The 13,375-nt window shown below is 28.5% G+C and overlaps 1 protein-coding gene across 8 annotated transcripts in view; it reads right to left on the reverse strand.

Annotated features, from left to right (window-relative positions):
• LOC107455733 (arylsulfatase B) overlaps positions 1–13,375 on the reverse strand; it is a 40,275-nt gene that overhangs the window by 13,214 nt on the left and 13,686 nt on the right. For all 8 annotated transcript variants that reach the window (XM_043044851.2, XM_016073406.3, XM_071178001.1 and 5 more), the window contains 3 exons: positions 9,781–9,891; positions 7,173–7,298; positions 5,965–6,091 (listed from right to left, as the gene is read on the reverse strand). In XM_043044851.2, coding sequence (XP_042900785.1) covers positions 5,965–6,091; positions 7,173–7,298; positions 9,781–9,891 — 364 coding nt within the window. The remainder of the gene's footprint in view (positions 1–5,964; positions 6,092–7,172; positions 7,299–9,780; positions 9,892–13,375) is intronic.

Genomic DNA, 13,375 nt, shown 5'->3' on the forward strand with positions numbered 1-13,375 from the left:
TCAATGCATTACACACAAAAATCTGACATAAAAAGTGCGATTTTTAAACTTGTATACCACGTTATTATAAATCCCGATGATTAATTTTAAAATTGTATGAATATGAATCCCGATGTGAGGCTTTTAAATCACGTGAATATTAAACTCTATATCGAATTTTAAAAAATGCGAAAATACAAATCATGATGCGTTATTTTTAGATCACGTAAATACGAATCACGATGTATAATTTTTAAATCGCGTGAATACAAATCACAATGTTTAATTTTTAAAGCACTTATAGTTACAAAAATCGATGTTTGATATTACAACTGCAAAAACGAATCACGACATTGGATTTTAAGCTCGCGTGAATACGAATCGCTACATAAGATTTTAAAAGAGCGTAAATACAAATCGTGATATTGGATTTTTAAATCTCGTGAATAAGAATCGCAATGTACGATATTTAAATCGCCTGTATAAGAATCTCAACGTTCAACTGTTAAATCAGGTAAATATGAAAATCGATGTTTGATAATAAAATCGCGATTTTAAAAATGTATAAATCCAAAACGCGATATTGGATTTTTAAATCTCGTAAATAAGAATCATATGTACGATGTTTATATAGAGTAAATAAGAATCGCAACGTTCAACTTTTAAATCAGGTAAATACGAAAATCGATGATTGATATTAAAATCGCGTGAATAAGAATCGAGATATTTGCAGAGTCTGGACTTGGGATTTTTAAAAGGCTTGCTTGTATTGTTTTTGTTTAAACATAATAAATAAAAATTTACAAGATTAATTGAATGAGCAAATATATATTTTCACCGCAAATCTACGTCTATTTGTTTTTTTCTTCCCCCGTTTGCTTTCACGCCAGACAACAGGGTCACGACGTCTGAATTGCGAAAATACGAGCTATCCGGCGACGAATAAAAATGCGGAAGATCTTATTTTCTGTGTGTAAAAACAGAGAAAATAGCTAAAATAAGTAAAAATACGGAAGGGCTAGGACGTAGTTTGAATTTTCTGTTTATCATTGAAAATTGTAAATAAATATAATTATTTTATTTCAAAGACTGAATTTTAAAAAAAAAGCAGGATATTTATTAAAAAAAGAACAAAACTTTTAGAGAATCGGAGTTTTTGATAAAAAGGCTGAAATTCGAGAGGCAAAAGTGAAAAATATCATCCCTGTATAAGGGTCAACCAGTTTTATCCCAAGGAAATGATTTTTAGAGAAACTTTAGAGGGAGGAATGAGGACTTCAATACCTTCGCTCCGCGGAAAATTAAATTCCTCACAAAATATTTTAACTTGTTCAAAAATTTTTTTTCACGGGAATTAGAGGGAAAAATCTGAAAAAAAGAGGAAATCTGCGAATCCGAGGTAGAATCACATCTCTGAATAATGCAGTAATAAGCCAGAATATGTTATAAAAAGGTTTATTTAAAGGTATACTGGTGGTTATAACAGTTCACATCCCCACTCCACAAGGGAGGGGGTGTGGACAAAAATCCGGATGGTTCCGTCAGAAGTTATATGGAACACGTTATTCAGCAAGAGACATGCGAAAATCATCGGTCCCGCATTAAATACTTACAGATTTTGATGTAAACAGGTTCCAGTCATATATACCTTGCAACTCTACGCATTAAGGAAAATCATTTAATGCTTCCAAATATGGAAGTGAAAGAGGGTCAAGATTCTAAAAATAATATATCTAATATAAATATAAATCTAATTATAATTCAATGGTATGTTTTCAGCCTAGAAGTAATCGCCAAAATAGAATTTCTACACCTATTCTTTACCAAAGACATTAATGAAAACGAAAGAGTTTTAATGTTGTTATTAATACAAAAGTATTTATAATTTTGTTTGTTTGTTTTTGTGTGTTTGTGCTTTTGTGTGTGTGCGTGTGTATGTATGTATGTATATATATATATATATATATATTCTAAACATTTAAATTACAAAAAATGAAATGAAAACTTTTTTATATATCTACATCCTACTTACAATACAATAGTTTATTAGTCAAGTAATGTTTAATTTTGAAAGGAATTTTGTCCCCCAAACCCTCCCCAAAACTACGCTACTGAGAGCATACAATGCGCACATACCGTCATTGCATGCGTTGTCATGTCGACCGCTGATGTTTGATAATTTTTAGAATTCTCTTTCTCGTTTTAAGTTTATTATGCATTGATATTTTTTTGATTCAAACAGTTTGAGAGCAACTGAATTTGCTATTGAAGTGACTACTTTTTTTAAATGCTTAGTTAGCAAAGATTTTAAAACTATCTTTTGAGTTTTCGGCTTATCGACAACCAGGGTTGCCACTCAAATCTAGAAAAGAAAAAAATTCCAATGTAAATATTTATTATAAACAATATATTAAGAGGAAACACAAGAATTACTGTGCTCTCATGTGAGCTTTATTGGACTAACTATACTAGTTTTAATTGCTGGAAAAATTCTACTGCTAGTTTTAATTGCATACTTAAATAATACTATAGTAAATGACATAGTTTAGTATAGCCAAAATATCATCCTTAAATATCCCATAGGTTGTGCTCTGAGTGGTCACCCTTTTTTAAAAGACGAAAATGAGAAACAAAATTCCCAATTTATTAAAGAAAAAAATTCAAATTCCCCAGCATTCCTGCAATTCCTGTTATTCCACCCAGCAATTTCCTGTTATTTTAGGTGATTTTTAAATTCCTTATATTTTCCAGGTTTTCCCTATTCTCCCTGTAGAGTGACAACCCTAATAATGTTAAAATAAATTGAAACTCAGCAGGGACAGAGTTTCAATTGCCCTTGAACTTAAAGCACACTCCGGTTCGACGGACCGTCTGAACTGTAGACTAGATTTCTGATTCTTAATTAAACAAGGAAAACATCGTTCAAGGGGGGAAATTATCCTAGTTGATAATTTCAGTGATATTTATAAGATCTCTCAGGTCCCACAATTCAAGAGTTAGCTCACCAAATATCAATGCATAATGAACTTAAAATGAAAAAAGAATTCCAAAAATTATCAAACAACAGCGGTCGCCATGGCAATGCATGCAATGACTACAAATGCACATTGTTTGCTCTTGAATACTCTGCAAGGGGAAAAAAATAGAAATTTATCACTAAAAATGTTAAATATAATTATAACAAATTGGAACAATTTTTACAATTAATATCAAATTATGTAAACAACAAACAATTAATTTCTTAAAGGTATTTAAGAAATAGTTTTATAGAATGTTATATACTTATAAAAAGCTTTTTTTTATTATTGAGGTTTTTACACATTAAAAAGGAATTTAAAATTATTATCTCTCCAAACACTAAAATTAAAAATGGAGAACATAAATTTTATGAATTATATGTTGCAGCTGAAATTTTAAGTGATATTAAAAATAAAATATAGTTGAACCTTGATGGGTCGTTTTTTTATGAGATCATTCATCGATAACAATGAATACAAGGAAATTATGAAAGTGGGTCAACATAAAATATCAAATCAGGGCTTTAAAGTTTATAAAAAGTTAAAATAGAAAAATTATGCACTAACTGGAAAAAAAATTGATGGCAAAGAAAGATGAATTAACATATCAATTTAAAATAATAGGAAGTTTTATTTTGAATATCTTTTCTTCCAATATTAGTAATGATTGCTGTGATGCCACAATTCCTAGCTTTTAAAATATCTTTAATTACTTAAACTTACTTTTTTTAAATTCTTATTAATCGAATTATATTTAAATTAAATCAATGAGTTAATCTATATGAAAGCGAACATAAAATATTTTATTCTTTTCTTATCGATCATTGTAAAGGGCTAACTTTTTATTTCAATATTAATGTACACTCATTCATACACTGTCGTGCCTCATCGAAAACAAAAATCCATTTATAACTCTTTATTACTAATTTCTTACCACAAATATGTTTCAGTTACATGGTTATTCTAATTCTCACAGTCTTTTTTGCGATCGGCAAAGTATTTTCAAACCTAATATTGATTATGGCGGGATGACTTTATTTTGGCTATGTTATAGTTCAATAATTCGCCAATCTCAGATCTCTTCTCCATGCTCTCGTGTCTGTCTCTCTCAATTTCAAACTTGGGGTGCCCTTTTGAGCCTCTCAATCCCAACTATTGAAAAAATATAATTTTCATGCTTACAAAACTTCTCGATGTAGAGAATGTTATCTTGATCCCTTTAAGGGATTTCTTATTTTTTTATGATTTGTATACTTTAAATATGGCCATTTTGAATATACTAATTCTTACTTATTAAATCAAATTTTTACTTAAACAATTTTATTCATTTTCTTTGAGACAATACTTCAAAAACCACTATAATATTAATAATGGCCATCACCGCCTTCATAATTGCTATTCATTTTCTGTAAGGTCATGTGAATACAGAAAGTTCCTTATTATTTTAAAGGTTTAAAGGCCTTCCACAATTGTTATCACTAGTTATGGTTCTGTTTCATTTTCTTTATCAGCATCATTTTGCACTTTTTAGACTTTGTCTTAAACCGGCAACCTCACTACAAGTTTCAACATTTTCATCAACTGATGCATAAATACCAAATATGATGTTAGAGGTGTTTTCCCCTAACAATAACAAATCTTTATTTTCTTTTTCTTCATTAGCATCAGGAGTCACTGCTTTTTGTCTCAAAACAAACAGACTTTAGTATTTTAGTAAATGTCGGTGGGATTTTTGAACAATATCAGCAGTAATCCTTTAGCTTCAAAACAATCGAAACAAGTGTATTTAATGTTATAAAAACAGCATTGAAACAAGACAATACATATGGAAAAGCAAAAGATGTGTTAATAGTCCTTCGAAGTTTGATTTTAGTATCCAATGAGCGAACAAACTCTAATCCCGAATGGTGAGCATGGCAAAGCAATTGTTTTATATCTTACTGACATGAATCTTGACTTTACCATGCCTAAGAGATAAATTAGTGTAGTTTTGTCTTCAAAATTTTTACTCTCAAACACAAACATACTCTTCACAAAATATTTTACTTTAAAAGTGGATTCTTCATAATGTTTTTCATTTTGAAAACTATTTTCTTATACTACAGACAGATATTGCACTATTTTCTTTCTGTGTTTTTCTGTCTAAATTCTAATCCTAATAAGCTTATCTTTTATTTATATTCTTAAAGTTGCAACTCATTCAAAAACAAAATCTCAGATATAGTATTCTTAGATATTATTTTTTCTGTCATCTTCAGTTTTTCAATTTATAATAAATGTTTTATAACCATAAATATTTTATTTATGGTTTTTATTAATCAATATCTCTAACTTAAATCTAGTATAGAAGAAATCGGTATGTAATACTTCTGAAGATGCTGAATTATGCATTGTAATGTGCGTGCATTATATTTTAGTTTACAGTGCTATTTTAATTTTAGAGTGTTGGGAGTCACTTTGCCTTTTTTAGTGATTTTAGCATTGCAAACTTGAGCTATCTCTTTTTTTTTTTAACTTTCATTCCCTATACTTTGTATCTTGGTCCTTTAGCTTTTCTTTTCTTTAAAAAGAAACAGTTTAGCTATAAAAAAAAATCAGAAACTAATTCCCTGTTCTTTTTTCAGACTTATTTTTTTTTATCAAGTTTCACAACCAATGGCATAAATTTTATTATTAATTTTTCAGCTATGCCTTATTTTAATACATAAAATATACAACAAAACACTTATATTTGCCTTTTGAGTTAAAAATTAACTAATTTTTTAGTAAAAAATGATGTACCTTAATATTAATTTATTTTCCCTGATTCTTTTTTTCAAGATTAATAAAAATTCCAGATTTGTGGCCATTCTGGAAAAAAAAAGCTTTTATCAAAGAAGTTTGCAACTATACAACCCTAACAAAAACTGCATGTTGTTTTATTTAAATTAATTAATTCAAGAAGTTTTGAGCAATAAAAAAAAATTACCAGCAAAGACCCTCCTATGTTTGTCCTCAATGTAAGAGAATCTCTTGATATACTCTTCTGGTGCTTGCAATGGTGAATAGGAATTTGCTGAATGAACAGCTTGATAAGCAACATACAGAAACAAAGGCTATTTAAAAGAAAGTCAATTAAGAAACAAAAATACTTACACAAAAAATAAAATTAAAATTTAACAAACAAATTTATTCTTCATTTTCCTTAAAAATGTAGTGATTTAAAGGGTCTGGTAATTCTAAAGTTAACCTGGAAATTAATTGACACTTCTGATGCAAACGTTGTTAACATATTTTGGTTTTAATGATAATAATTACTTTTTCTTATGATTACTGATTACTTCAAAGATAGATATTAACCCATTTGCAAAGCTAGCAATCACTATCTTAGTAAAAGAAAACTATACTGGATTTTTTGTTTCTTAAAGAAGAGATGTTAATAAAAGTCATTTTAAGGTTCCAAATGTAATAGCTCAATAAAATGTACTACAATAAAATACAATGCAATGCAGCTTTTACCACCTTCATTATTATTAACAAATTCATAATTGTTTATGATTGGTATAGTTCGTAATGTGACTACATTTGTATTCAAATTAATTTTTTGCTTATGAGTCCTGGTGGCTCAGGGGATAGAGCGTTCACCTTCCAATGAGGTGAACCGGTTTCGAATCTCAGCGATGGCTGGTCGATACAAATTCTGCACCGACGACAGTGCTGGCATAAAATATCCTCAGTGGTAGACGGATCATGGGTTAGAGTCCCCTTGCCACCAAGCTAACCATGGGAGGTTTTTGTGGTTTTCCTCTCCATGTAATGCAAATGCTGATTAGTTCCATCAAGAAAGTTCTGTATGAAGGTAAATTTCTCTCAATACTTGAACCTTGGGTTCAAAATTACAAGGCTACAGAGTTGAACATTAGTAGTTGTAAACCTAAAATTGGGTCAGCTGTTCAACAATGGTAATATAGTATTTAAAAAAAAATTTGCTGACAGCTGGCGTTGGCAAAAGGTTAAAATTGGAACTTATTACAAATAAAATAACCTAATTTTTATTTTGTTTTCTTTTTCAATTTAGCCTATAGCACTTATATTGTCTCTTGTAACATGAGCATATTATCAAGTATGAAATTAAATTGACGATATTCAATTAAAGTATAACGAAAGGTCTTCATAAAATAAAAGGAACAAACTTACTTTTGATTTATTATGATTTTTTATAAGATGCACAGCCTGTTCTGTATATAAAGATGTTGAGTATTGACCTAATTTGTCAGTAATAGATTTCATGTTATGGCGAAAATCCAAACCCCACAATTCACCCTAAATAAGAAACAAAAATCAAAACTCAGTTCAGATAAGAAAACTGATCAAAAAACATAGAAATAGTGCAAAAAATTTTAGTTTGAACAACATTTTAAAACAGCTATACAGTCTTAATAGATGGAAAATGAAAATCATGAATGCAGGTTAACATTTCTTATAACTTTTAAACCAGGATTAGAAAGTTCTGGACATCTAATAATATTCTTAAATAAACATATGTTAAAAATCAGTTTAAAAATATAGCATAAAAGCAATTCAACAAAATCTAGATCAAACGTGGGAAAGTGCAAAATCAGCATAGGCTCGAAATTTGCCTTCAAATAAATTTATAATAATTAAAGAGAAAATAAATTGAAATATAACAGAAGAAACATGAATGCAATACATAACTTCTTCAGGAACATCCTGCATGCATTTATGTGGGAAGTTTTATGTGAATAACTGTTTTTATTTTCTGTAGCCTAAAAAAGTCCTTTATTGCATTCATGTTTCATTTGTTATGTTTCAATCAATTTTCTCTTTGATTTTTATAATTACAAGTTCTAGATATGTCATGCAAGTTTTGATCCGTCTCATCAAAAACCTAACCACTTTATAAATTGGTACAAATACTACTATTTATATTTTAAGAAGCGCATTGCAAATGTTGTTTAAAGAATTATTACTAAATGCTATTTTCTTCATACAACTTAACATATGATGAAAAAATATTTTGGAAAAAAAAATTTATAACATAAATATACTTTATATCACTGATCGTTCTGGACATAAAAATTCGTATTTTAACCCGCAGTCTTCTCCGCATAGCAAAACCGGTTTTTCCATGTAATTAGATAGGGAAATAGTGTATTGAGGAGAAACATTCCTTTAGTTTTGCCCATTTTCTAAACCGCCAGCGGGTTAAATATGGATCATTAAATTCTAACAATAGAAAAGGAACTTTATTTATGCTCGCATATCCTTACATCAAAAGAGAAGTGGTATCAAGACTAGGAAAATATCAAAATGTTTAAATGTCATTACGGACATGTTATGCATAATATATAATGTATGCCTGAATGAAACTCTGAATTAATGAAAACTTATGAATGTTCCTATTATTCATCTGTCAAAAAAAAAAAGACATTAAAAAACATTAAGTGGTGCAGCCAAAAGTAAAGTTTAGGAGTATATTTAAAATTTTAGTATGTTTGGATTTTTGTGTGTATAGCAGGTATTGCATTAATTAGGAGATTAAAAAACTTTTTATAATTGGAAATCAGTGTTAAATTTGAATTAGCAAAATTTATAATAGTATATTATATATGATTAGTAAATTTATCAAAGAGTGCAATTTCCTCTACACCAGAACAAATCTCAGCACATTGAAATAAATTTTATAGATTTTCCAGTTAAACTCATTCTACAATCACAATTCATAAAATACTTTCAAAAGAAAATGAAATGTTTCAAATAATAATGAGAGAAATATTTTCTTTTTAAATGCTAGAAAGGAGAGGAAAGAAAATACCTTCCATTTAGTGGGTATGATAAAAGTAGTGCCTAATATAGGTATTGCGGTAGTCATTATAATACGCGAAAATTCTTTTGGTACACATTGAAGTATACTTCCGTTATCTCAAATTCAATATCTTGAAAACCTTGATGTGTCCAAAAAAAAACAATTTCCCCTTAGCCATACATATCCACCAAATATTAATTTCAATTTCTATGTCGAAGAGTTTGTAGACAAAACCTTATTTGGTTGAATACTTTTCAAAGTAAAAAATGAATTTTTTCAGAAGAATCACCAGGTACCAAAACTCGATATTGCTGCTCCCCAAGAAAATATGCTGCCCACATATGCTCAGAATATATGGAAAGCGATGACTTGGCAGCTATTTTTTGAATAGAAAAATTGATTGATGAGCAATTTCGAAAACGATGAACACTGTGGTAGAGTTTTTTTTCTTTATAAACTTTATTTATGTTAGTTTATTGTAAACGAATTCTTTTATTTTTAATGCACATTTATTTTTGTATTGCTTTTAAAAAAATTTATCATTGCTGCATTTAGACTTATTGTCAACTATTATACAAATATCTTTATTAGTATTTATTATAATATTCCATTACTCTATGTTTTAGAATACTATTTATGACCTTTTTTTTCTACTTTTTAAAACATACTTGGTTCTGAACTTGTTATCTTGAAAGCTCGCTATCTCGAAATTTTGTTAGCTTTAGCGTCCCATCTACTTTGAAATATTGAGAGTATACTGTATTAGTATATTATTAGCATATTTATCAAAGAAGGCAAATTTTCTGCTTCACTTAAATAAGCCTCAGTACATTGGGAGAAATTTTATAGGTTCTTAAGTTAAACTTTTTTTACAATCACAATTCATAATATAGTTTAAAAAGAAAATTAAATATTTTAAATAATAATAAGCGAAACATTTTATTTTTAAAAATGTTCGAAAGACAAAAAAAAAAGAACCATTTGGTGTGTATGATCAAAATAATCTTCTGCACCACTCCAATATCCATAATGGGAATCAAATCCTCTGAAAGTAGGAGTATAATTCTTCTTGAAAAAACCCAGATGCCACTGTGAATAAAAAAAAGGAATTAAAGTAAATAAAAATCCAAAATAGTTATGAATCTAGGAAAATAAATTAATAACATACAATTTCTCTTGCAAGTTTGCGCTACTCAAAAGCAAGTATAAATTGGTTGGAAAGATAAATAATTTCTGTTGCTGTTTTGAAGCTTGTTTCAGCCATTAGGGTTTGATTCATATCACCAACAATCACTTTCCCGACAAATCATATCACTAATGTCACTTCGTCAACACGATCACATTGCTGACTGCTCGTTTCACTGAATTAACAATCAATTAAATTTTTATTCATATTTTCAGACAAACTTTCCTTATTATTAGTACAAGTTCTTCCTGCTAAGAAACTTATTGAAATTATCTGAGTGGATTATATTGTGGTAATTATAAATATGTTATTAAATAACTTACTTAGTTGGATAATTGCTGAGATCTGGGGAAACAATTATTAAATAATAGCACTGCAGAGATTCTAAGTTTGAAATGAAGCATGTGTCAACTTTAATTTTTGATTTATAAAATATCCATCTTTAAAAAAAGTTTCATTAAAGTTTCAATTTGAAAGTTTTTATTATTTAAAAAATATTATTTTTATTGAAAAGAATTGCTCTGACAAATAATTTGGTATAAAGGTGATGCATGTCAAAAATGCCCATGCTAAAGTCTTACATACAATTTATTATTTCGTTAGTTTATTTCTACGCTATTCATTTGAGATTTGGCTGCAACATTCATATTTTTGCAAACCACCGGTTACAAAACAATTGTTTATATTATGACATGCATGGCTTTGCTATATCTAAATGCGTACTTCAGTATAGGCTTTTATGTTGTAACAAATATTGATTCGGTATGGTCTCAGTAAGAATTAAAGATATTAATTTCCTTTTTATTTGTTACAGTGACAAAACTGTATATTGTCTATAACTGCTATAAACCGTTGACTATGACTTGTTTTAAATATAGTGACTTTATTAATAATAATAACACAGCCTTATATTACTATATTTTCTATAGACTTTAAATTTTAATTTTTAACCAGAAAAATGTTTATCAAAAGCAAATTAATAGGTTAACTAACTAAACCTATTATAATAACTGCTATTGTTATTCATGTAATTAGAATCGATGTTTATAACTTATATGTATGTAATATAACTGATATAAAATCCATTTTAGTTTAAACTACTCATACTATAGGCTTTAAGCTAATCACACTATAAGCTATTTTTCCTCAATCGGTTCCTTGCAAACCTCAAGGGGTTTGTGAGGCGTATAAGGAGGGCTCACAAAAATATGATTGTATTGGCAAAATTTTAAATGGCTAATATAAAAAAAAAATTATACTTAATACAACTAAAATTATATTTCTAGGGGATTAGATAAAGTGATAAAATAAATACATCCCAAAAACTGTTGGAACAATTATTTTCAATTAAAATAATTGTGTTTTAAATAATAAAAAGTTTCCAAATGTTTCTTTTTAATAAAACTTTAAATAAGCACTTTCATATTATTTTCTAAAAAACAGTACTTAGTGAATCAAAAGTCAAACAAAAAGTAAAAATCTCTACAATGTTCATACTTAATAATGGCTTCCTTAAGTCTTAGCAATAACCAAATTTTGAGTAAGCAATTTAGGAGCATATTTAAAACTACTACCAAAATAATGCACATTAAATAAATAAATAAAAACGAGATTTTCAAGAAAAAACTCTAGTTACGAATATTGGAAAAATTCGTAAGTTTGAAGTACCGCGGAAAAAAAATTAAAATGGAATTGATCATGTCAGCGGAATGGTCGTGCTGTAAAAAGGATTATGTAGGCAAAATGAGCCGAAATGATAGCATTGGAAAGAATGGGCCTATCATGTGGGCAAAACAAATCATGTCAGCAAAACAAATCATGTCGGCAAAACAAATCATGTCGGCAAAACAAATCATGATGGCAAAACAAATCATGTCTGCAATACAAATCATGACGGCAAAACAAATCATGTCGGTAATACAAATCATGTCGGCAAAACAAATCATGTTGGCAAAACAAATCATGTCGGCAAAACAAATTGTAGGTGAAGTGATCGTCAGTGCTATGAACACAGCCTAGCCATTATTACAAATCATTCAAAGTGTAATAAGCATTTTCTATTCCACAGTTTTAGACTGAACAATGGGATGCTACACAATGGCATAGAATCAGAATCACTAAAATTTTTCGATGAGTTTACCCCCAATTTAAATCATTCAGGGGTGATTGTGACAGAAAGGGAAAAATATATACCTTCAAGAAAAATCTCAGTTCTTACAAGAATTGCGATGTTGGATTTTTAAATCATCTGAATATGAATTGCAATGCGTAACTTTCAAATCAGATAAATACGAAAATCAATGTTGGATATTTAAACCAAGTGAATAGCAATTGTGATATTAGAGCATTCCAGCCCCAGTGTTCGAAACATTAAAGTAGGGGGAAGATTCACGTGTATGTAAGCGCCTCATTAGTGGGAATTAGCTAAAGTTTCGTCAAATTATAAGTTTTTTATTAGCGAAAGTCCGAGTCCCAACGGTCAAAAGAAACACAGAGTTCCGCGATATTTCAAAAAATATCATATGCCTACTCCTAATTTTTAGACCCAGAAGGATAATATGAAAACCTGGAATTTTGAGGTACCACTGAATAGCAATCACCCCTGATCCTTCTGTACCAACCAAAGGCAAATAATTTAAATAAAAAATTAGGCACATTTTTACTCTAAGCGGAAAAAAAATTATTAACATAAATAAACTTTTTTGAAAGCATACCAAGAATTAATATAAGAAAATGTAATATATCTTCAAAAAAATTGCATAAAAAAAGTTTCTAATAATGTGGTTATAAGAAGTAATTATATAGAGATGGTCTTATTAATATGTATACCTTTGTGTATGAAATTAATGCTCGTCAGATCAGGATAGAAAAAAAAGCATAATTATGGAAATATCGAAATTCCTCATCATAACAACAAAAAAATTTAATAAACTTTTGTTTTTAAACCATGCATTCTTTTCTTTTATAAAGTAAAAAAATTTTAATAAAATATAGAAAAGCTATGAAGAATTTCATCAATACGGTGATATTTTTTGTCTAACAACATTACTTAAAATTTACTTACGATTACGTTTGCACTTTACTGTACATTTGATTAAGAAATCAGCATCCTTTAAAACTAAATATTAAATTAATGTCATCATTCATCATTTTTAAATGCTAATAACTATACAACTAAAATTTAGAGATTTGATTTTCACTGTAATAACATTATGAAAATATTAGCAATGCGAAGAATTATGAGTTTTAATTTAATATTTTATCTGAGACATAATCTTTTCTTAAGTTATTTCAACATATTACAATAATTAAAAAAGGTCACATATTGGTTATTAAAAATCATACTCTCTCTCTACTATTGCATACTACTATAAACATATATATATA

Source organism: Parasteatoda tepidariorum, chromosome 2 (genome assembly GCF_043381705.1).
Source record: "Parasteatoda tepidariorum isolate YZ-2023 chromosome 2, CAS_Ptep_4.0, whole genome shotgun sequence".
NCBI lineage: Eukaryota > Metazoa > Arthropoda > Arachnida > Araneae > Theridiidae > Parasteatoda > Parasteatoda tepidariorum.